Source organism: Vulpes vulpes, chromosome 8 (genome assembly GCF_048418805.1).
Source record: "Vulpes vulpes isolate BD-2025 chromosome 8, VulVul3, whole genome shotgun sequence".
In the NCBI taxonomy this organism is placed as follows: domain Eukaryota; kingdom Metazoa; phylum Chordata; class Mammalia; order Carnivora; family Canidae; genus Vulpes; species Vulpes vulpes.
This window is the reverse complement of record NC_132787.1, coordinates 76,600,426-76,621,163: the sequence shown is the minus strand read 5'-3', so window position 1 is coordinate 76,621,163 and position 20,738 is coordinate 76,600,426. Positions and strand designations below refer to the sequence as shown.

The following is a 20,738-nucleotide window of genomic DNA, read 5'->3' as shown; positions in this document are numbered from 1 at the left end:
ATTATTTTTCTCTCCCAGTGGCCTTTCTGCAGCAATTGATTGTTGGACTATTGTTAATTTATACATCTTTATAAATAATTTTTTTAACTAGAGACATTAAGAACATTAAATAAAGCTAGAATTTCCTGGTTTCTATCTGATTTTCTTAAGAAATTATAGGAATACTGTTTAAATTAATAGTTTGTTGTATATATTTTATACTTGAGGTCAGACTTTATAAACCAATTTGTTAATTCAGGGTTTTATCTGGAAGACATGTGTGTCAAGGAGAAAATCATTTAAAAACCTGTTCATATTATACTTTATTTCTTTAGAATTTTTAATATGTTTTTGCAAGCTAAGAGTTTGTCAAGGATTTTGTTAAAAGAAGCAAAAAAGGTGATCATTGAACTTGAAATTCCCCTTTTCTTCACTCTAGTGGGTGTTTTGTTTGTCAGTTTGGTTTATGATTTTTTATAAGGGGTGGATAGCACATTTAAAGTATAAAGAATTCTTTATTGATTTCTTAATTTTGTGAGAGTCTTTAAGTCTCCATTCAGAACTTTAGGAAAGAAGTGTTTGCTTTAACATAATCAAATTAACAATGAGTTGAGAAATTTCCTGGTTGTGTTGGTTTTCCAGGGTAGCCATGACAAAGTACCACACACTGGGTGGCTTAAACAACAGAAATTTATTTTCTCATGGTTCTGGATGCTAGAAGTCCAAGATCAAGGTGTCAGCAGAGTAGGCCTCTCTCCTTTGGCTTGTAAATGATTGCCCCCCCTGCATCTTCACATGGTCTTCCCTCTGTGTGTGTCTGTGTCCTAATTGCCTCCTCTTGTGAGGACACCAGTCATATTGGATAAGGGCCCATCCAGTGACCTCATTTTAACTACCTCTTTAGAAGCCCCTTTCCAAACACAGTCACACTCGGAGGTCCTTGCAGTTAATACTTCAAAATATTAATTTTGAGGGGACACCTGTCAGCACATAACACCTGTTTTCCTGGTTCTGGCCAAGATCGTTGTCCTCCTCTAGAACTTTGTTCTATCTAAGGTTTACCTGCCCCCACCCTTCCACATAACTAATCTTTGGTATTTACATTATCTAAATCTCAGACTTGAGGGTGCCTGGATGCTCAGTGGTTGAGCTTCTGCCTTTGGTTCAGGTCATGTTCCCAGGGGTCCTGGGATGGAGTCCCACATCGGGCTCCCAGTAGGGAGCCTGCTTCTCCCTCTGCCTATGTCTCTGCCTCTCTCTCTGTGTCTCTCATGAATAAGTAAATAAAATCTTTAAATAAATAAATTTATAAATCTCAGACTTGAGCATTTGCTTCAGGAGGACAGAACTGTAGTAGTTGTAATTGATCTGCTGCAGATTTACCTATTCATGTAAATGTGACCTTCTTGTCCAGGCTTCAGATGACACCACACTGACAAAACTAAGCTACACCTGAATGTAATTCTCTTACTCTCTAGTGGCTCTACAGACATTCAGCAGAAGTAGCTCATGACCTTCTGAGCAGGTGAAGGAGGTAGGCAGGCACTCCCGGGACACAGCCCTGGGACCTGGATCTCTATTTGGTGGCTCATGATTGGGAGTCAGCAAGGAGTCTGGGTCATCGGCCCTTCATTCTGAGAACTTTCAGAGATATGACGAGAAGAAGGCACCAGTGAGCTTATGGCTCAGTAGACTCCCCAGTATTTTACTTTTTGCCAAATAGCATGGTTGATTGAAATATTGTTACCAATGCAACCACATCTTTACATGAGACAGCCAATAAGATTTGTCAGCTTTAAAAAAAAAAAAGAAAAAAAAAAGATTTGTCAGCTTTTAGGAACCATAGGGTATATTTGATAGGATATGGCAGTAATGTCTAAGTCTAGATGTCCAAAAGACGCCTTTGTTCAACTAACACTTTCAGAGACAGTGTTAATAACAGAAAGTTGAACAGAATTACATGCTTCATGGTAGTCTCCACTCTGTACGAGCAGAGGATAGCAATACTTCTGTGAATATTTTATCTTTTCCATTTGATCAGCAGTTATAAGCATTTGTGGTTTTCAGGGCTAAACACTGGAATTCTATTAGTACCCAAAGTGGTTTTTTAATTTTTTTTAATTATTTATTCATAATAGTCATAGAGAGAGGAGAGAGAGGCAGAGACACAGGCAGAGGGAGAAGCGGGCTCCATGCCAGGAGCCCGACGTGGGACTTGATCCCGGGACTCCGGGATCGCGCCCTGGACCAAAGGCAGGCGCCAAACCACTGAGCCACCCAGGGATCCCCAGTACCCAAAGTGTTAAAACTTAATCCAGTATTTAAACTGAAAAACACAAACTTAGCAATATGGGAAGAAAAGGGCTGAATAGAATTAAAGAGAATATGGCAGAAGTAATGTATCTACAGCAATAGTTGGCAGATTATGGTCGATAAGCTAAATATGGCCCCCCACCTGTTTTGTAAATAAAGTTTTATTGAAACACATCCATGCTAATTCATTTGTGTATTATTTATGGCTGCTTTCACGCTATAACAGCAGAACTGAGTAGTTAAAATTGAGATCATTTGACCTACAAAGCCTAATATATTTACTATCTGGCCCTTTACAGAAAAAGTTAGCTGACTTCTGATCTTCAACATAAGAATGTCCGATGAGTATAAGTTCCTTCTTAATACAAAATTATTATTGTTTTGATTCTCTTTTTGTTGTTGTTGTTGTTGTTCTACTGAATCTTCTGGATGAAAAGATGTGAACCGGTGAGACTAATAGATTCCCTTTTGGTTAGGTTGCTTAACGTATGATGTTTTAGCTGGGTTCCTGTCAGTAGGTCACCCAAATCCTACCCATGCTTGTCATGTCATTGCCTCCCTAACCGGTGATGGTGGGGTTCATGCAGCCCAGGCGCTTGGATCCAAGTTATCCTGTCACCTAATTCTCCAAGTTTGCACTTCCGCCTGAGTAGGTGTTCCATGCCTTTGGTTATTAAGACATGTATGTATATTTTCTTTCTAACTCTGAAGACTCAGGAACTTGGATATCCTAAGACATCTATGTGTGGTTTTTTTTTTTAATTTATTTACTCATGAAAGACATAGAGAGAGAGAGAGAGAGAGAGAGAGAGAGAGAGGCAGAGACATAGGCAGAGCGAGAAGCAGGCTCCATGCAGGGGGCCCAACGTGGGACTCGATCTCGGGTCTCCAGGATCACACCCTGGACTGAAGGCAGTGCTAAACCACTGAGCCACCCGGGCTGCCCCTATGTGTGTTTTTTCATCTAATTTTAAGGATTCATGTTCTTTTGTGTTCTTAGCACCATACAACTGTTGAGGAAAATAGCAACATGAATGTGTGACATCACTCAAGGCTGTATTTGATTCAGGCTCATCACTCAGATGAAGCCTCGCTTCTGCCAGGACTGAAGCTTGTTCTTTGCTTGGACATCTGTTGATGGCAGTTCTGCGTCATCTTTCTCGCACAATCCATGCTGTGCTAACTGTAGAGCCATCATTCATTGTTTGCTCCTGAAAACTGGAATGGAGCTATGGATATCTGCCAGGCCCTCTGAATGAGAAGACTTCTAGGATAAAAAAATGCCCATCCCAACCTTTGCCTGTTGTCTCAGCTAGACTCAATCTGCACTGGTGATTTCTTTCAACAGCTTTTTTAAAGTTTTCCAAACATCAACTTTGTTTCTAAGCGTCAACTTAGTTTTCAAAGAAAACTTGGAAAGAAATTGTAAGAAGAACTTTGTAGGAAGCAGTAACATCCTTTACATATCCTGATTTCATCTGTTGGGATGAAATTCTTTACATTGTATGGAGCAGAAAGTTCATACACAAATGGGGTTGAAAACCAACCCAGTTGAGTCATAGTCAGAATCCAGCCTGTCTGGTTGGAGAGAGGTGGACATTTGGCAGATCTGGAGAATACTGGCTCTGTAGCCACATGGGGCCAGGCTGGTCAGAAAGAGTCCGGTGAACTTTGGACTGGCTCTTGGGCCAACTTGTTGTGGAAGCTGTGGATTTGAGTGAATCTCTGAGGAGGGGCAGGGAAGGAGGGTGGGCAGAGAAGAGGATAGGAGCTTGAGGGAAGGGGAAGGAGGTGGATTACAGCTACTTTGGAGGCTTGGTGGAGAGGCAAGAGAGGTGGAGTGGAGGCTGGAAAGGTAAGTCAGGCAGACACTGAAAGTAGGGATGGCCCATGTGAAGAGGTAGGTGGGTAGAAGGCAGGGGGTGAGGTAGCAGCATCTGTGAACTACCAAAATCACATGCTAGTGTTGGCTGCCTTGGGTTGGCTGCAGATCTGAGTGAGGACAGGTGGCTGTGCCATTTGATGGCTCCTTGGCCTTGGGCCTTCACCTTTTGAAGCTTCAGATCTTCACCTAGGAAACGCAGAAACAAGAGTCTGCTAACTTAGTGTCACCCTTTGAACCTTAGTATCACAGTGGCCGTGCATTTGGGATCATTTTTTTTTTCCATTGCAGACAAATTGAACTTTCTACGCTTGGCTGACCTCCTCAATATTCAGGTAGTCGCCATCAACATCAGGAGACACCCACTGGAAGACTGGATGCCTCGGGTATACCAGTCGTCTGCAAGCCTCTCAGTCCAGAGAATGGTTCGGCACAGGCAAGTGAGATAGGGCCTGTTTTTTCTCAAGTTGCTTTAAAAAGAGAGGAGTTTGCAAATGCTGTTTGGACTTAATATATTTCATTACTGAAGCTATAAATCATCCCCTTGCTTGCTGCTTTTTGTTCTGGACATGCTATGTTTGACCTTAACCAAAAGGACAGGCTTCTTTTTTTTTTTTTTTTTTAGGACAGGCTTCTTGATTATGCTTCCTTCTGCCCTATTTCCTAAGATGCTCAAGGGCCGCAAACTGGATGTGCTCTCTGAGCCAGAGAAGCTGACCGCTCTCTGAAATCAGAAGGTTCCAGCCCCACCCAAATCATTAGGAAGTTAATTTCAGATATGGTGCTCTGACTTTGTTTTTTTTTTTTTTTTTTTTAATTTTTTTTTAAATTTATTTATGATAGTCACAGAGAGACAGAGAGAGAGGCAGAGACATAGGCAGAGGGAGAAGCAGGCTCCATGCACCGGGAGCCCGACGTGGGATTCGATCCCGGGTCTCCAGGATCGCGCCCTGGGCCAAAGGCAGGCGCCAAACCACTGCGCCACCCAGGGATCCCCGGTGCTCTGACTTTGTAAAGTGCATAGTAAGAACTCATGCATTTGAATTATTGGAATGATTGTTAGGAAGGCCAATTAATTCTCTTATTCTCAAATAAGTGGACTCCAGAAAGAATCATTCATTCTAGTTGCAGATCTTAGGTTTCATATGCGTGGCCTGGAGTGTCCCTATCATTAGTGCCTCATCCTCTTGCTGTCCTTGAATTTAATGTTTCATGGAAGAGAATGGTTGAGAAGTCCTGGAAAGTGGCTCAGCCTGTGATATTTGATATTTATCAAAGCTCTTTATGTAGAAGCTTCTTCCCATTAATCCCAGCCTTGAATTACTGATGTGTTTCGTGTGCTGGAGGCTTGTGTGTCCACATGTGGCATCCAAGGTCCTAGGTCTACAGCTTCACAGAGAACAGTAGGGTGGGAGCCCCTCCTGTCTTCCCAGTGCCATCCCAGGGTTCACCCGGGGTTCTCTGCAGCATGGGAGACAGCTACCTGAGCAGAGCAGCCTGCTCTTTCATTGGAAAGTTGGGGCCGAGCCCACTTCAGACTTGGTGAGGATGATGGACATGTCAGTCCCCTGAAAGGCTTGTGTGCATTAAGGGTAAAGAGTTTTTCAGCAGCTTTCTTAGTTAAGGATGTTAATTTTCCAGGGACAAGCGGGAGAGGTATCATGATCCCATGCTAGGCCCTAAACCTTCTACTTGCCCCAGTTCTGCCTAAGCTTTCATCTGAGTCAGGGACTATGCCACCAGAGGGGCACCTGGAAAAACCACACCTCTATTCCCCCTGTCCTTGATCACCAGGTCTTCATTTTCTCCTTGGCCAGAAGGACTGCCCCAGTGTCAGGGGGAGGCAGGTGGATTTCAGGACCCTGGCCGTGCTGGAACCTTTACGTACTTGAGTCAGAGTGTGCTCATGTGTGTGTGCCCATTTTGGGATGGGGTTGAGAGGCATCTCAGAACCATGACATTGTCGGGAACACAGTAGCTGCTAGAAGGTTCTGACCACGCTCCTTTCACTGAAATGTGTGATGACAGAATCTCTTCTTTTTTCCCTCACGGCAGGATTTTTGTCTGGGTTTATGATGTCATCATTCTAGTAAATGCCATATTCATTGCTCTGGATGAGAAAAAACCCTTCATCTCTAACGCAGAATGGCTTTTTCTTTCTCTATATATTATTGAAATTCTCCTGAAACTGTACACATATGAGCCCAGAGCCTATTTTGGCAGGAAGCAGTTCTGGAACTGGTGAGCATGTGTGTTCTGGGGAGTGGAGGGGGGCTTAGAGTCCATGGGCAAAGGGGGGGGGTCTCTGTCCATTTGGGGAATATTGTTATAGTTTCTTCAAGGTCTAGCTGCCTAGTTTTGGGGTATCTGATAATGAAATCTTGAGGGTGTAGGAACATCTGGTTCAGACAAAGCTGTTATTTATGATGTCAGTTTCAACTGACTCTAGCTAAAATTAGAATCACAGATCACAGCATCCTGGTTTTGGAAAGGATATTGAACATCATATCCAAGAAGTTCCTTCCATAGCTCCCTTGGCCCACTCCCTAGTCTTTTTATCAGAGAACTTGGCACGTAGGCCTGGACAAGGAGATTGTTAACAAGCCCTTTCCTACATGAGATGTGTCACCTGTGGCCTCTTTCTTCTACAGACTGTGTACCTCCTGGTCTTGAACCATCACCCATGTGCTGCAGACCATCTCAAATGTCACTGCATGTTAGAAATGGCAGGACACAAAGATACAAGGCACACACACACATGCCTGTCTTAAGTAGCGAACAGCTTGGCAGGGTTGGATCTCTGCGATCACTGCTTTTGGTGCCAGGAAACTCACTAGCATGCGCATGTGGCCAAAGGGGAACTAGCTAGTCTTGTCCAGTGCTTTGGCACCATTGTCCTTTGGTACTATTGTTAGGCAGAAGAGTAACGATATGATGGATTTCCCCTTTAGTTACAAAGTTACCATGCACTTATTAAAATTAATACCTAGAAAGATTATACTGTGTATTCTGAAAATGTGCCAAAATATTCTTGCAAGCATATAGCTATTTTGGAAGACAAAGTGATAAGAATTGGCTGATTGCTACACATACCCTTGGGTGGTTCATTAGAGCCACTAGTGAGTGATCACTGGATCATTCAAATGTAGCATTTCTTGCTTTGTCTCTGTTGTTCAAAAATTATGGAAATCAGTTTCTTGGCTGGATCATTGCTTTGCCTAAGATACTGGATTCAAAGTTTTCTTGGGATCAGTGGCATCCTGAACTTCCAGGCTTTTCCCTTGATCTTTCACCAACTTTGCTTCTGCACTATTAGGTTTGATATGCTGATCATCATCGCAGCCCTGGTGGCCACTGTGGCCAACGCCACCATTCAGTCAGGTCAGTACCATGGACCCTCGGCCTCACCACCTCCTGGGATCATGCATTCCATCCATAGTCTTTGTGGAACTTCCACTGGATGGCAGTAAGGAAGACATTGGAGATGGGGCAGGGGGTACCCAAGGGAATTAATAGAAGTGTTTCATGTTCTGGAGAGAGATGGTAGCTTAGTGTTTAGCTGTATGTTAGAGATTATATTTGTATGCATCCATCACACCAGATCCTGCCCTGGTCACCTCCTCTCCAGACCTGCCCTCAGTCTCATGGCTTAACCTCCATGCCTCTGACCCTCAGCCCATCTCGGCCCCCTATCCAGGGTCCAGCTGGAGCTGGAATTCTGCATAGTTCCTTGCCCTCTGCCCTCTTGTGTCTACTCCTCCTCTGGCTGCACCCGCACATCCCACCCCACCATGCACACTCCTTCTGTAGACAGCAGAAGGTGTTATTTAGAGATGGTGCAGCTTCATAACACAACTCTCTGAAAGGAGTATTGCGAAAGGAAGGGCTTGAAGAAATGTGTTCTGTAGAACCTGATGCACAGTCATTTCTTAGATATGGCCTGAAGCCTACACCTGCTCTCATGATTCTCTAGCTCTCAGGGGAGGAGGGAATGCCTGGAGTGGCTTGGCTTTGCTAGGCGAGTGAGTGATTCAAGGTGGCACTTGCTTCCTCACAGCTCAGAGCCACTGTCCTGCTCTGGAAGTGAAGCCGCGTCTCTCCCCTGAACCCACAGAGTCTCAGACCTCATTGAATACATGGGACAAGCCAGAGGCACTCACAAAATGGAATGTTAAACAACTGTGGTTTCTGTCCTAGCAGGAAATTACAACAGTCAGCAGATACTGGATATTGTCTTGATATTGAGGATACTCCGGCTCCTAAGGATCATTGTCAGTATTCAGAGGTAAAGAGGGAGTCATGTGCACCCGAGTGGTTCCCACACTGGGCCCTGCTGGAAATCGCTCCTGCCTCAGAATGATAAACACCCCCCCATTATGAGCCTGGAATGGAACTTGTATGGAGGACCCAGCCCCCTCTCAGCATGTCAGGGCAGGCAGGGGAGCCTTCGAAGATGGCAAAGAGCACTCAAACGTCAGCTTCCTGAGGGCAGGGGTTCAATCGATCATTTTCATCCCTGTGGCCCCTTCCCTCAACCATGCAGGCTCTACAGTGGCTGCATAACAGTGGCTGTGGAGGCAGCTAATGCTAACCTGAGTATGCCAACCATTGTCTTGTGAAATTCTTCCAACAACCTTTGAGAGGGGGGCTTTTCTTAGCCTTTGTTTACAGGTGATTACAATGAAGCTCAGGGAGGTTAAATAATTCCCCCAGTGATGCACAGCTAAAAAGGCAAATTCCTGACAGTTTCTGAACAGATCCAGTCCTGGGGGGAAGAGATATTAAATGAAACCTGCTCGCGTGGTGTCAGCTTTACTTTCTGGCTTCCCCTTTTGCCGCCTTGTGCTAGAAACTTTGTTTTATCCTAGATTCCGGCTTATCGTGACCACCTTAATTAACATTGGCCCCACGATACTGACGTTTGGTGGACTTGTCTTGGTAAGTGGCTTGTTCTTGTGGCTGTTCTATGTGAACTAAGCAGTATGATGTTCGTTCTTGGCAACTCTCCGTAAGCCTTATTTTAAGCAAGGAAAAGAAAGGGAGATTAAGTAAATGAGACTCACTGATTTCGTGTAATCCTTTTTAGAAATATCCAGTGTCTGGAAACACTGGGCATATACCAGCTAAGGTACACCAGCTACTGTGAGAGACACCAGAACTGCAGTGGGTTAACTCGGCCATGATTTCTTTGTCACCCACAGCCTGGGTAGGTCAGGACGACTAGCAGATGCTTCTCAGGGGTGCAGTCTCCTTCCGGCTCATGGCTGCCTGTCCCTCCCCCACCCCCCAACCTCAGATCCTTCTTTGTTCTGCTTGTGGCTAAAGCCCACCTGCTCCTCACATCCCCAGTGGTGAGAACAGCCACCCAGGGATGCATGGGGGCTGTCGCCTCCTGCTTAGGAGAAGTTCCACACTGTGAATGAAGGTGGTCACTCTGCCACAGGGTACTCACTTTGCTTTCCTGTTCTCATGGTAAGAAATTCTATTAGTACAGAAGAACAAAGGGCAGACTCTAGGTCACCCATTTCCCTTCCCCATATGTGTCTTTCCTGGAGATAACCATTATTAAAGTTTTCTTGTTCCTCTTCCTCAATATCTCCATGTACACAAGTATATCCCATAATTGTGTGTATGTATCTAGTTTATTGTTCAGTCAGATAGAATAATCCACATGAAATGCTGCACGACTTTGAGGACACATGCATCGTGTAGGCTCTGCTATGATTAAAAGTGATTAAAAGTCTTCCCACTGAGGGAAGACTCTGGAACACATCCAACTAGCCCCTCTACTGACAGACCACTAGGAGGTGTCACTTTCTTGCCACCACAGCTGATGTAGTGAGGTCCTTGCACCTGCATCTTAGTGCCTCTGTTCCTGGATGCATTTCCAGGCAGCAAGGCTGGGTCAAAAGGTAAATGTGTTCAAACTTTGGTCGGCCAGTGGCTCCGTCCAGAGTCATGCTTCCTGTGTAGTCCAGACGACAGCATGTCACAGCCTGTGCCTCTACACCCCTCACAGCTGGGGCTTATGAGTCATTGCACGTCTTCCAGTCCGATGGGACAGAATGGTGCTGTGTGGCTCTGACATGCACTTCTGTCCTGTTTCACAGGCCTGAGTGTCTTCTCCATGTTCTTTTGGCCACTTAGTGCTTATTTTTTCGGTAGACAGTGTGTTCATATCCTTGGTCCATTCTGTTAATTTAAAAATATGATTTGCAGGAGTGTTTTGCCAATTCAGGAAATAGGCTATCGGTAAGTTGTTTCTAGCATAATTACTTTTCCTTCTCTGTCACTTGTTTTTTGAGTTTCTATTTTTTTTCCTTCACCTAAAGGATTTTTGTCTATTTTGGGAGCTGTATAATCATTTAAATTAATTATATAGTCGTCTTTGCTAATTTTTTATTTTATAGATTATTGTATAATCTTCTATCTTTTTTAGTCATGCTTAGTGGGGACTTCTTCTACTCAATTTATTTCTTTTTCATTGGACCCTATGGTACCTTTGAAATTCATCTTATAAAAAATGGGATTAAGATACAGCCTTATTATTGTTTTCCTAATGGGCCAACTGTTGTTTTGGTTTTTTAGATTATTTATTTATTTATTCATGAGAGGCACAGAGAGAAGCAGAGACACAGGCAGAGGGAGAAGCAGGCTCTCTGTGGGGAGCCCAATGTGGGACTCGATCCCAGGACCCTGGGATCACAACCCAAGCTGAAGGCAGACGCTCAATCACTGAGCCACCCAGGCATCCCCCAGCTGTTGTTTCTTGAGGATTTAACCCACTAACTTGCCCAGCAGCTTTGTTTTGGGCTGTAGAAGCCCACTGGAGAGGCGGTGCTGTGGTCCAGCTGGCTGGGTCCTGTGTCTCCTCCGTGGACCGCTCAGGCTTCTCCAGCAGAGAAGAGCCAATTGGTCCACCCTTCCCCACCCTGACATGCTTGAAACTCGGCTGGGGCGGGCAGCCACTCCGGAATCACAGTGTGGCCCTTCCTGCCGGGTCCACCCGCGTCCGTGTCCGCGATTCTCCCGCCCCTCCTGCTGGCTCCTCGCCGTCCTGCACGGCTGCAGCTCGATGCGCCCTTGCTGACCTGTGCTGCCCCTCCCAGGTGGTCTACTACGTCTTTGCTATCATTGGGATGGAAGCATTCCAAGGCAAAGTCCGGTTCTTCGACCCGAATTTCACCACTCCCGAAGCTCAGGTGTGTGGGAACCCAGCCTTGACCGGCTCCGCTTTCGCCCGAGACCACTATTGCAAGAACAACTTCAATGACCTCGCCTCCTCGTTCATCGTGCTGATGGAGCTCACGGTGGTGAACCAGTGGCATGATATCCTTTCTGCGAGGGGACGGACTCCCAGGGCCTGCCTGCTCCCTGGGTTTGGGGGGGAGGGCACCGAAAGGAACTTCCAGGAGCATCCTGGTCACCTGCCCAGTTCCCTGAAGCTTTGATTCCTTAGCTTTGCACTCCTCGCAGGTGGCTTCGCCCTGGTGACTCACCAGGCGGCAAAGCTGTACTTCATCAGCTTCCACATTGTGGTCGTCATTCTCATTGTTAAGTGAGTTTACTCCTGCCCCGTTGGCAATTCCACATCTTCATCCCTTGTTCTGGCCACCTAGTGTGCACCATGCGAAGGCACCACAAGGGAGGAGTGTCACTTGCGTTCCTATTTGTGTTCATCGCTGTCTGCCGGTGCCATGCACATCTATAGCTCATGCATATCTCATAGTTTTATAAGTTGTTTGGGTCAGAAGGACCCCAGGGTCCTGGCCAGTCTCCCTCTCCTTCCTCACCCAGACCAAATCCCTTTAGAGCATCCCTGTGAATACGGTTCACCCTCTGCTTAAATCCATGCATCTACTAGCTTCTTAGAGCCTCAGAGGCTGTTCCCTAGTTGTCCATCTCTGGTATCTCCCTGTCCTTGCACAGGTAGAAGGCACTGGTACAGTCCTTTCATTGGTTCTAGGTCTGTCCTGGTCCCTCTTCCAGGCTAGAACTCAATCACTGAAAGCTGCTGTGACATCCCATTACTCTAGAGGGCTTCTGTTCCAGCTTAAGAGTCTCTGATTCTAGCTCCTTGGTTCCTCCATGGGACCTGAACCTGAGTCCTCATGATCACTAGAATTCTCTTCTAGAGAGGTTTTCTGGTTGTCATACCCCTCTCACAGCCTGGGGTCTGCAGTTCTTGGGGTGACATCCCAGCACCCAGTGCCTTCCTTATTACATCAGGCCTGCTTTGGCCAGCCACCACCTACTGACTTTGGCTCAAGAATGACTCAAGAATACTGGCTGAGAGGCACCTGGGTGGCTCTGTTGGTGAAGTATCTGCCTTTCACTCAGGTCATGATCCTGGGGTCCTGGCATCAAGCCCTACATCAGGCTCCCTGTTTGGTGGGGATCCTGTTTCTGCCTCTCCTTCTGTCTGCCACTCCCCTTGCTTATGCTCCCTCTCGCTCCCTCTCTCTCTCTCATAAATCAATCAATCAAAATCTTTTTTTTAAAATATTTTATTTATTTATTCATGAGAGGTACAGAGAGAGAGAGAGAGAGAGGCAGAGACACAGGCAGAGGGAGAAGCAGGCTCCATGCAGGGAGCCCAATGCGGGACTCGATCCCAGGTCTCCAGGATCATGCCCCAGGCTGAAGATGGTGCCAAACTGCTGAGCCACCAGGGATCCCAATCAATCAAATCTTTAAAAAAAAAAAATACAAAAAACTGGCCAAGGGAGGAGAGGGGAAGAAACCCCACAGGTAGCTCTGATCAGGCTTGCTTGTCCTTACACAGCCTGAATAGAATATGTAGTGGGAACACGAGAGAAACGCCTCTCCGGGTGGCTCTCACAGAGGTTGCCGGAGTGCTGGGACCAGCAGAGGCAGGGCTTCTCTCCTCTCAAAGCGTGTGCCATGGTAGGAGCCCTGGGCTCCATCATCCCCGTAGGTCAGAAACGTGTGGAGGGTCTGAGGTTCTTGCCTGCTTGCAAGCCAGCAGCTTCGTCTGCAAGCACATGCCCCGTATACACACCATATATACACCGACAGAAGCCACGGCCCCCTGGGTCAGAGACAAAGTTTATTAGTTGTGGCGGAAGCGGCCACAGAGCAACACACCATGTCAGCTCCCTGAACCTTCGTCCCCACTGGAGAAGGAGGAGGAGGGAACCCCACAAGGAGGAAGGTGAACTCATTATAGGGTTGCTGGGGACCTGCCTGTCCTCTCTTCTGCAGAGAGAGAGAAAAATAGGGATTTTAGTTTCACCTGGAATATAAGCAGATCCCCAGGGAGGGCAAGGTGAACTTTTTATCTTTACTATCCAGGACTGTCTCTGAGGGGAAGCATCTTGGAGCTTTCCAGCTTACTGGAATGTCTTGTGGATGAACCTTCCTAAATCAGCTCTCAGTGCCTTTGCTCAGACAACCCAGGCTGCACCTTGAGATATTCAGGGAGAACTGTCTACTGGCAATTGTTGGGCTTAAGCCCCTGTCCATTCCAGAAATAAGCTAGATTTTCTTTTTTTTAAGATTTTATTTTGTTTATTCATGAAAGAGAGGCAGAGAGAGAGAGGGGCAGAGACACAAGCAGAGGGAGAACCAGGCTCCCTGTGGGGAGCCCGATGCGGGACTCGATCCCAGATCTCGGGATCACGACCTGAACCAAAGGCAGACACTCAACCACTGAGCCACCCAGGCGCCGCTATAAGCTATGTTTTCTTTTTAATATTCACTGGTTAAATAGGTTGTAAAAGAAAAATGTTTTTTTCCCCAAATGAATGAAAGTTGTATCCAGTCCTTGAGAGACACCGCTGTTTCTCTCTTATACGTTGCATTGTCTTTGCAGCAATAGGCTGCCTTCCTGTTCAGGCTCAGACACCCTTTAGAACTGGGATTCCTTGTTGCCTAGACCACAGCCTGCACCCTCTACCTCTCACTCTTTCTCAGTATTTTCATAGCGTTCATCTTGGAGGCATTTTTTGTGGCATACTCCTTAGAAAAAAGTGAAGTCGAAACTGCTATCGAGAAGAAGATTCAAGAGCTTGGAGTGGGAGTTCAAGAGTGAGTAGTGTGTTCCCCTCGATATCACTTACAGACTTTGGGAAGCGGACTGGCCACGTCTACTCACTCAGGGCCCCATGGCATCCAGCATGGTCCTATGTGCCAGTTCTCAGGGACCTTCACTGGGCAGAGGAGAGCCCCGGATGTGGCTGGACAGTGACCCGGGGCTATGGCTGGGAGGACATGTGAGGGACTCAGTGAGGGACTTGACCCTGTTCATGTCTCTTCTTCCTTGAAGAGAAGAAATGCAGGATGGGAAGCTCATTGATAACATGGATGCCAAAGACAGTGGCTTCAGTGGGGATGATGGAGACAACAAAAGGAAGGCCTTGAAAGGATTGTACTTCAGAATTGCATCTAAAAGTAAGTTTTAACCCAGTGCAAAACTTCTTCCAATCCATGCTCTCCTCACTGCAGCCAGTGAGATGTTTCCAGAATGCAAATCTGACCTTCAGTAGCTTCAGGATAAAGACAAGCCCTCCAGGATCCCTGGGTGGCGCAGCGGTTTGGCGCCTGCCTTTGGCCTGGGGCCCGATCCTGGAGACCCGGGATTGACTCCCACGTCAGGCTCCCTGCATGGAGCCTGCTTCTCCCTCTGCCTGTGTCTCTGCCTCTCTGTCTCTGTGTGACTATCATGAATAAATAAAATCTTAAAAAAACCAAACCTTTAAAAAAAAAAAAAAAAAAGACAAGCCCTCCTTTCATGGTTTCTGCAGCCCTTATGCCTGAGTTCTCTCTTTCTCAATCTCCCTTCCTTCCCACCATGACCTGCCATGCTGGGTGGATGCCATTTGTCATTAACTGACAGTTTGGTCACCATTTGTCTTCCTTGTAGACTCCATGTGTGCTGGGCCATATCTTCTTGCCTTCTGTGGTGTCCCCAGGGCTTCACTATGTGCCTAGGGCACAGGAGCCCCTAACAACTATGTGTTTAACTACTTTATTCTCAATGAACCAGTGGTTGGCTGAATAACCCAGAGCAACCTGACTGTCACTTTGGGCTTTGGCCAGGGTGCCTACAGTAAACTCAGGATAAGGAGCATGGCATAGATTGCAGGGACCGTGGCATGAGCAGGACACCCTTCCCAGGTGTCACCCTCCTCAATCCTCCAGGCAAGACCGTTTTTTTTTTTTTTTTTTTTTTTTTTCTTGAGTTTTGCTTGGCCCCAGAGCTCAGTGGTATCTGCACCAGCAGAGATGAATGATTATTTCCTGACTTTTTCATCCTTTCTTTCAAAGACTATCTGGGTAGCCGTGCTGAGAGCATTGTCTTTGACTCGGGGGCCATCCTTCCAGAAAGCCTCGCCCTGCCTGGGCTGGATGCTCCCCTCTGACCCCAACACATTTGAGTTCCACATGCCTTTCTCCTTCCTCCTAGAGTACAGGACCGTGGACGCCCTGCTGCAGCAGATGTTCGAGTCCGAAATCACTCCAGAGGATGAAGGCCCTTCCTTGGATGAGATTCTGAACTTGTCACCCAGTGACATATATCCCAAGAATCCCAGTTTTGGAAACAGTGCATGATTCTGGACTGGAAGGGTCCACACCTGGAAACCAAGCCAAGCTAGCATCACCTCTTGCATATGCTGTCTAGAGATGGCTTTCCCCAGTGAGTTGTCTCTGTGGCCTGACCAGCCTGGGCTTCAGCCCCGCCTGCCCTGCGAGGTCAGCTGAAAGGTGTGCAGAGGCTGCCTCTGTGTGGCCTGCTGGGGGTGGTTCTGAGGTCTGTTCAGAGCAGTAAGGAGGAGAAGATCTATGAAGAGATCATGAGGAGCACTTATCGTACGCCTGTACATATGTGTGTGAGGTCCTTTCAGTGCATATATGAAAGCTTTTCATTTATTTTTATATGATATTTTGCGTTCTGTTAAATCCTGTGCTACATGTTATGCGAATGACTTTTGAATATTTAAATATAGTGAAGGAATATATCTAGTATAGCAGCTCTGAGATTCAGGGTTTATTCAAAAATGAAGAAAAACATGAATGTGAAAATAAAATTCTGTCAAAATTGCTTCTTTTTCAGAGGAAGGCTCTCAAAGCTTCTTTAATTAAATTACAGTTATAGCAAGATTTTGAGTAGGTCACTCTCTGAGGTCACTTTCCCCAGCTGGAAATCTCCCAATGCAGCCACATGCTCCTTCTCAGAAATTAAAATCATATTATTAACACAATTTTTAATTGTGGTAAATATTCAAAAAGTCCCCATCATAACCAATTCTAAGCATATAGTTCAGTAGTTTTATGTATATTCATATTGTGCGACAGCTCTCCAGAACTTTTATCATCCCAGATGCAACTGTGAGCAGTCATTGGTGACTCCCTAGTCCCTCTCCCCCCAGGCTCCCCCAGGCTCCCCCAGGCCTGGCAGCCACCACTCTACCTTCCATCTCTGTGAATCTGACTACTGTACCTCACAATTACACTTTAAGCAAGATGTCAGGGTATCACTCCTCATTCTTCTGTACCTTGTCACAGGCCCCACTCTAAGGCACGGGTCCATGACCCGAAGTCTCTGAGCTCAGTGAGGCCTGAGTCATGTGTTCTGTCAGGGTGACAACTGAAGCTAGCTTGGGAGGGCCATCTCCCCCCTGAGGCCCCCTTCCCAATGGTGATGCTGAGTTTGTTGTTTGTCCTGGAAACACACCGATCCATTTACAGTCATGTCTGTCATGCATATAAATATATGATGTACCCTCGACCGACACGGTGTGGAGGGAGTAGGGTTGCTGACTCCAAAGGAGTCACAGATCCGCATAGAACTTTTGATACCCCCCCAAAAACTTTACTAACAGCCTACGATTGACCAAAAAAACTAGTAACATAAACAGCTGGTTAACACATAGTTTACATGTAACGTGTTTATATATTATATTCTTACAATCAAGTAAGCTAAAGAAAACGTTAAGAAAACCATAAGGAAAAGAAAATACATTTATTATAATACTGTTATAAAAAATATAAGTGGACCTGCTTATGAGTTCAAACTCATGTTCAAGGGGCAACTCTAATTGCATTTTTTATCCTAAATGGGATGTCATGACATTTTTATACATATTGTTCAAGAACCTTTTTTCAGGGCAGCCCTGGTGACGCAGCGGTTTAGGGCCGCCTGCAGCCCAGGGCGTGATCCTGGAGACCCTGGATCAAGTCCCACATTGGCTCTCTGCATGGAGCCTGCTTCTCCCTCTGCCTGTGTCTCTGCCTCTCATTCTCTCTCTGTGTTTCTATGAATAAATAAATATCTTTAAAAAAAAAAAAGAACCTTTTTTCACTTAGCAATACTTTTCATCTTGAGATACATATGTGTACATTGGTGTATACACACACACACACACACACAAAGTGCTGCCAAGGATTCCATATCATCAGTGCTTCGTGGTTTATCGAAAACTTTACTTATTCATGGGCCTGTATGTCATTCCACCTGTCGGACATTAAACATTACAGAGTAAACCTGGTCATGCAATTTACTTCATGTGTGAGCCGCTGGCTGGGAGAGACTGGATCCCATGACCACTGCCTGGCAGCAGCCCCCGTGGCCACCAGGGGGCCCCAACCACCCCCTTCACCACCAACAGTCTAAGATAAAGGGGAACCACAGAAGTTGGGGCAGCCCGCCCCTTTCTGCAGGTCTTTCTTTACCCCTGCATTTTAGCACATGGTCTCCCAGCAGGAATCAGGCACGTGATTCCTGTCTCCCCCGCAGGGGGACGGGGCCACATGATTGTGTCAGCCCCTTCCGAAGCTGGGAGCCCAGCAGGAGTCTGCACCTCACTGGTCCTGCCCTTGGGAGCAGTCTCTCCCTCTTCTCCACTTCCTGACTGAGAATGGCAACAATCAGAACATCCTGGAAGCCGCCTGTGGAGGGTGGCAGAGTCAGTGCTGGCATACCCTGTCCCCTGACTGTAACAGGAGACTGAAATCACTTGTCTTCTCCAAGCTACTGTGGGAGGGGGTGGTTCTCTCTTACAGCACCCTAGTCTGCTTATAACCTAATCAGTCCAGAAATGGGTTTGTCCGAAACATTCCAGAATGGAACCAAGAGAGATGGATTGACTCAAGGGAGGAGGGAAATGGAGGACTCCTAGGATCAATGGCAGAGAAAGGTGTGGAGGATAGTAGCTTGCAGGTGTGCTTATAGACTGTGCCAAGTGCCCAGCTAATTAGGGGCCACCTCTTCTGATAGGCAGGAGTTATGCTTGTAGTTCCTTAGCCTGAGGAAAAATAATTTTAGAATCATTGCCTTCAACCACAGATGTGATCCAGAGGGAAAAGGCACTGATAAGAGGAGTCTCTGAATCTCCTAAGTGACCAGATTGGTTCTTAGCTAGAACTTAAAATGTGGAGCGGGGGCCAAGGATGAATAGGCAATGCCTTATCCGAAGATAGATATTAAATCTGAACCTACACTGAGTCTCGACAATGTCTGAGCACTTAACAGGACCTGCACCCCTGCTCAGCTTTGCAGGAAACACGGATGGGTAAGATCCACCTCTATCCTCAGGGAAACTTCAGTCTCCTTACTGGAGTGAGCCGCATTTCCTCCCTCCGAGTGCTGACTTCTCACGCATCTGTTCCAGTGGTCCTTTAGATAGAGCTTTTTCCTTGTGCAGATAAACATATTTGTGTGTGTGTGTGTGCAATGCAGACAGCTCATGGATAATTAAATACAGATGATTGCTATAGTTTGTACCAGGTAATGGACACACACACAAAAGACTATTTGGCTGAAGTGCTTAAAGTAACTCACTTTGTTCAGATGGAGCCTTTCTCCCTGGAGACAAGGCTGTTGCTAGGAAATGAGTGTGTGAAGTTTATTTAAGTAAAGCCCTTGGCATAGAGCAGACACCAGATGGGCCACAGCAGTGCTGGGACGACACCGTGGTCAGACTGAGGTTGTTGGTGTGAATAACATGGAGGATATTTGGAGTGTGTTGGAAATTGAAGATCCAGCAATAGCAAACAGGCTGATGGGAACAAAGGACATGTCAACAGGGGCCAGACACCAAGTGTCCTCCCCGCCTAAGCTTGGCACCCACAGCTGCCTTTCATGGATGGATACATTTCACTCTTAGTTAAATAGCACCCTTATCTTCCTTTGTCTTGCTTTCCTCTCAAAACGGTCATTGTCAAAAGGGGAAAAAAACCCCAAAACCCCCACAATCTTGGCTTTATCAGTGCTTGATTATTTTGACACTCTAAGAGTCAATTTAATATTAGTTTTTCTTTTTTTATATATAAATTTTTATTGGTGTTCAATTTACCAATATACAGGAAAACACCCAGTGCTCATCCCGTCAAGTGTCCGCCTCAGTGCCCGTCACCCATTCCCCCCACCCCCCGCCCTCCTCCCCTTTTCTGATGAGGTCTATCCCTGGGTCGTTTTCAGCTTCCTTCCAAATTGAGTATGTGTGTAATCAGTTATGTAGATTATATTCTTTATGTTCGAAATAAAACATATTTTAGAATCCCATCCTATTAATTTATCCTGCAGGCACATTTGCACATGCACTCACTTTTTTGTAGCAATGAAACTGTGAAACCAGTTGTCTCTAAAGAGATGATTGGTTAAATAAACTATGGTACATTCACATATGGGAATGGCTTAGAGATGGGCCAATGCAGATGGAAACATGGGCAAGAAAACTGTGCAAGTGTCATAATTCACATTTGTAAGAAGAAATGGATGGGTACTTCTTCAACATGATTAAAAATGTCTCCTTCAGGCCAGCCTCATGAGCATACCAGATACATGTGAGAAGAGACTCCACTAAAGCAGGAGGCAGGGAGGCCCAGTGCCCCTACTGCACAACCCTCTTCTCATGGTCCTAGGCAACAGCCAGCAAGTAAAAAAATGCTATTTTCAGCAATTGAAAAGTCACCAGTGAAAAATTGGGAAAGACATACACATGATTTTCACCGTGAAGATTTCCTACTGGGAAACTTCAAAAGAATCATCTGAAAAGTTTTTTTTTTTTTAATGAAATCAACAGGCTTCATATATTCAAACTACCAGCTAGAGAAAACAGAAGAAAATTAGATTTGACTGACTTAAGCAACCAAAAGTTTAGTTCTAAGTATTTAAATCAGTACTAGTATCAAAAAATAGAAAAAAATAAGAGGAACTTTATTTCTCAATTGAGAATAGCATTTTGAGACACAAAAGCCAAAAAAGGCCATTTAAAACTTTACAAAATCCGTGTATAAAACAAAAATTTAAAACATTTATGGACACAGAGATCTTGAGTTAGGAGGCAGATGCCAAACTGGACAAATATTTGTACCTCACAAACAAAGGGCTCCTTCAAATTAACCTGGAAAAGAACAATGAAAATGAAAAACAGGTAAAGAATAAAGAGTTCACAGAAAAAGGAGAACACACATAGCTCTTGAATTTGGCCTAATTTCAGAAGAGAATGGAAATGAAGACAGTAAGGAGATGCCATTTTCTCAAGTCAGAGCAGCAAGTGCCAAGAGCCTGATCCATCCTATTAGTGGATGTGTGGGGAAC

General features: G+C 45.7%; 1 protein-coding gene across 1 annotated transcript in view; it reads left to right on the top strand.

Annotated features, from left to right (window-relative positions):
• The window catches only part of LOC112916850 (two pore channel protein 2-like), a 41,629-nt gene extending 24,144 nt beyond the window's left edge, over positions 1-17,485 (top strand). Inside the window, exons 10-19 of the mRNA XM_072767162.1 lie at positions 4,466-4,610; positions 6,230-6,415; positions 7,491-7,555; positions 8,372-8,459; positions 9,043-9,112; positions 11,284-11,503; positions 11,642-11,732; positions 14,111-14,224; positions 14,463-14,587; positions 15,603-17,485. Of these exons, the coding sequence (XP_072623263.1) occupies positions 4,466-4,610; positions 6,230-6,415; positions 7,491-7,555; positions 8,372-8,459; positions 9,043-9,112; positions 11,284-11,503; positions 11,642-11,732; positions 14,111-14,224; positions 14,463-14,587; positions 15,603-15,748 (1,250 nt within the window). The 3' untranslated portion in view covers positions 15,749-17,485. The remainder of the gene's footprint in view (positions 1-4,465; positions 4,611-6,229; positions 6,416-7,490; positions 7,556-8,371; positions 8,460-9,042; positions 9,113-11,283; positions 11,504-11,641; positions 11,733-14,110; positions 14,225-14,462; positions 14,588-15,602) is intronic.
• The last annotated feature ends 3,253 nt before the right edge of the window (positions 17,486-20,738 follow it).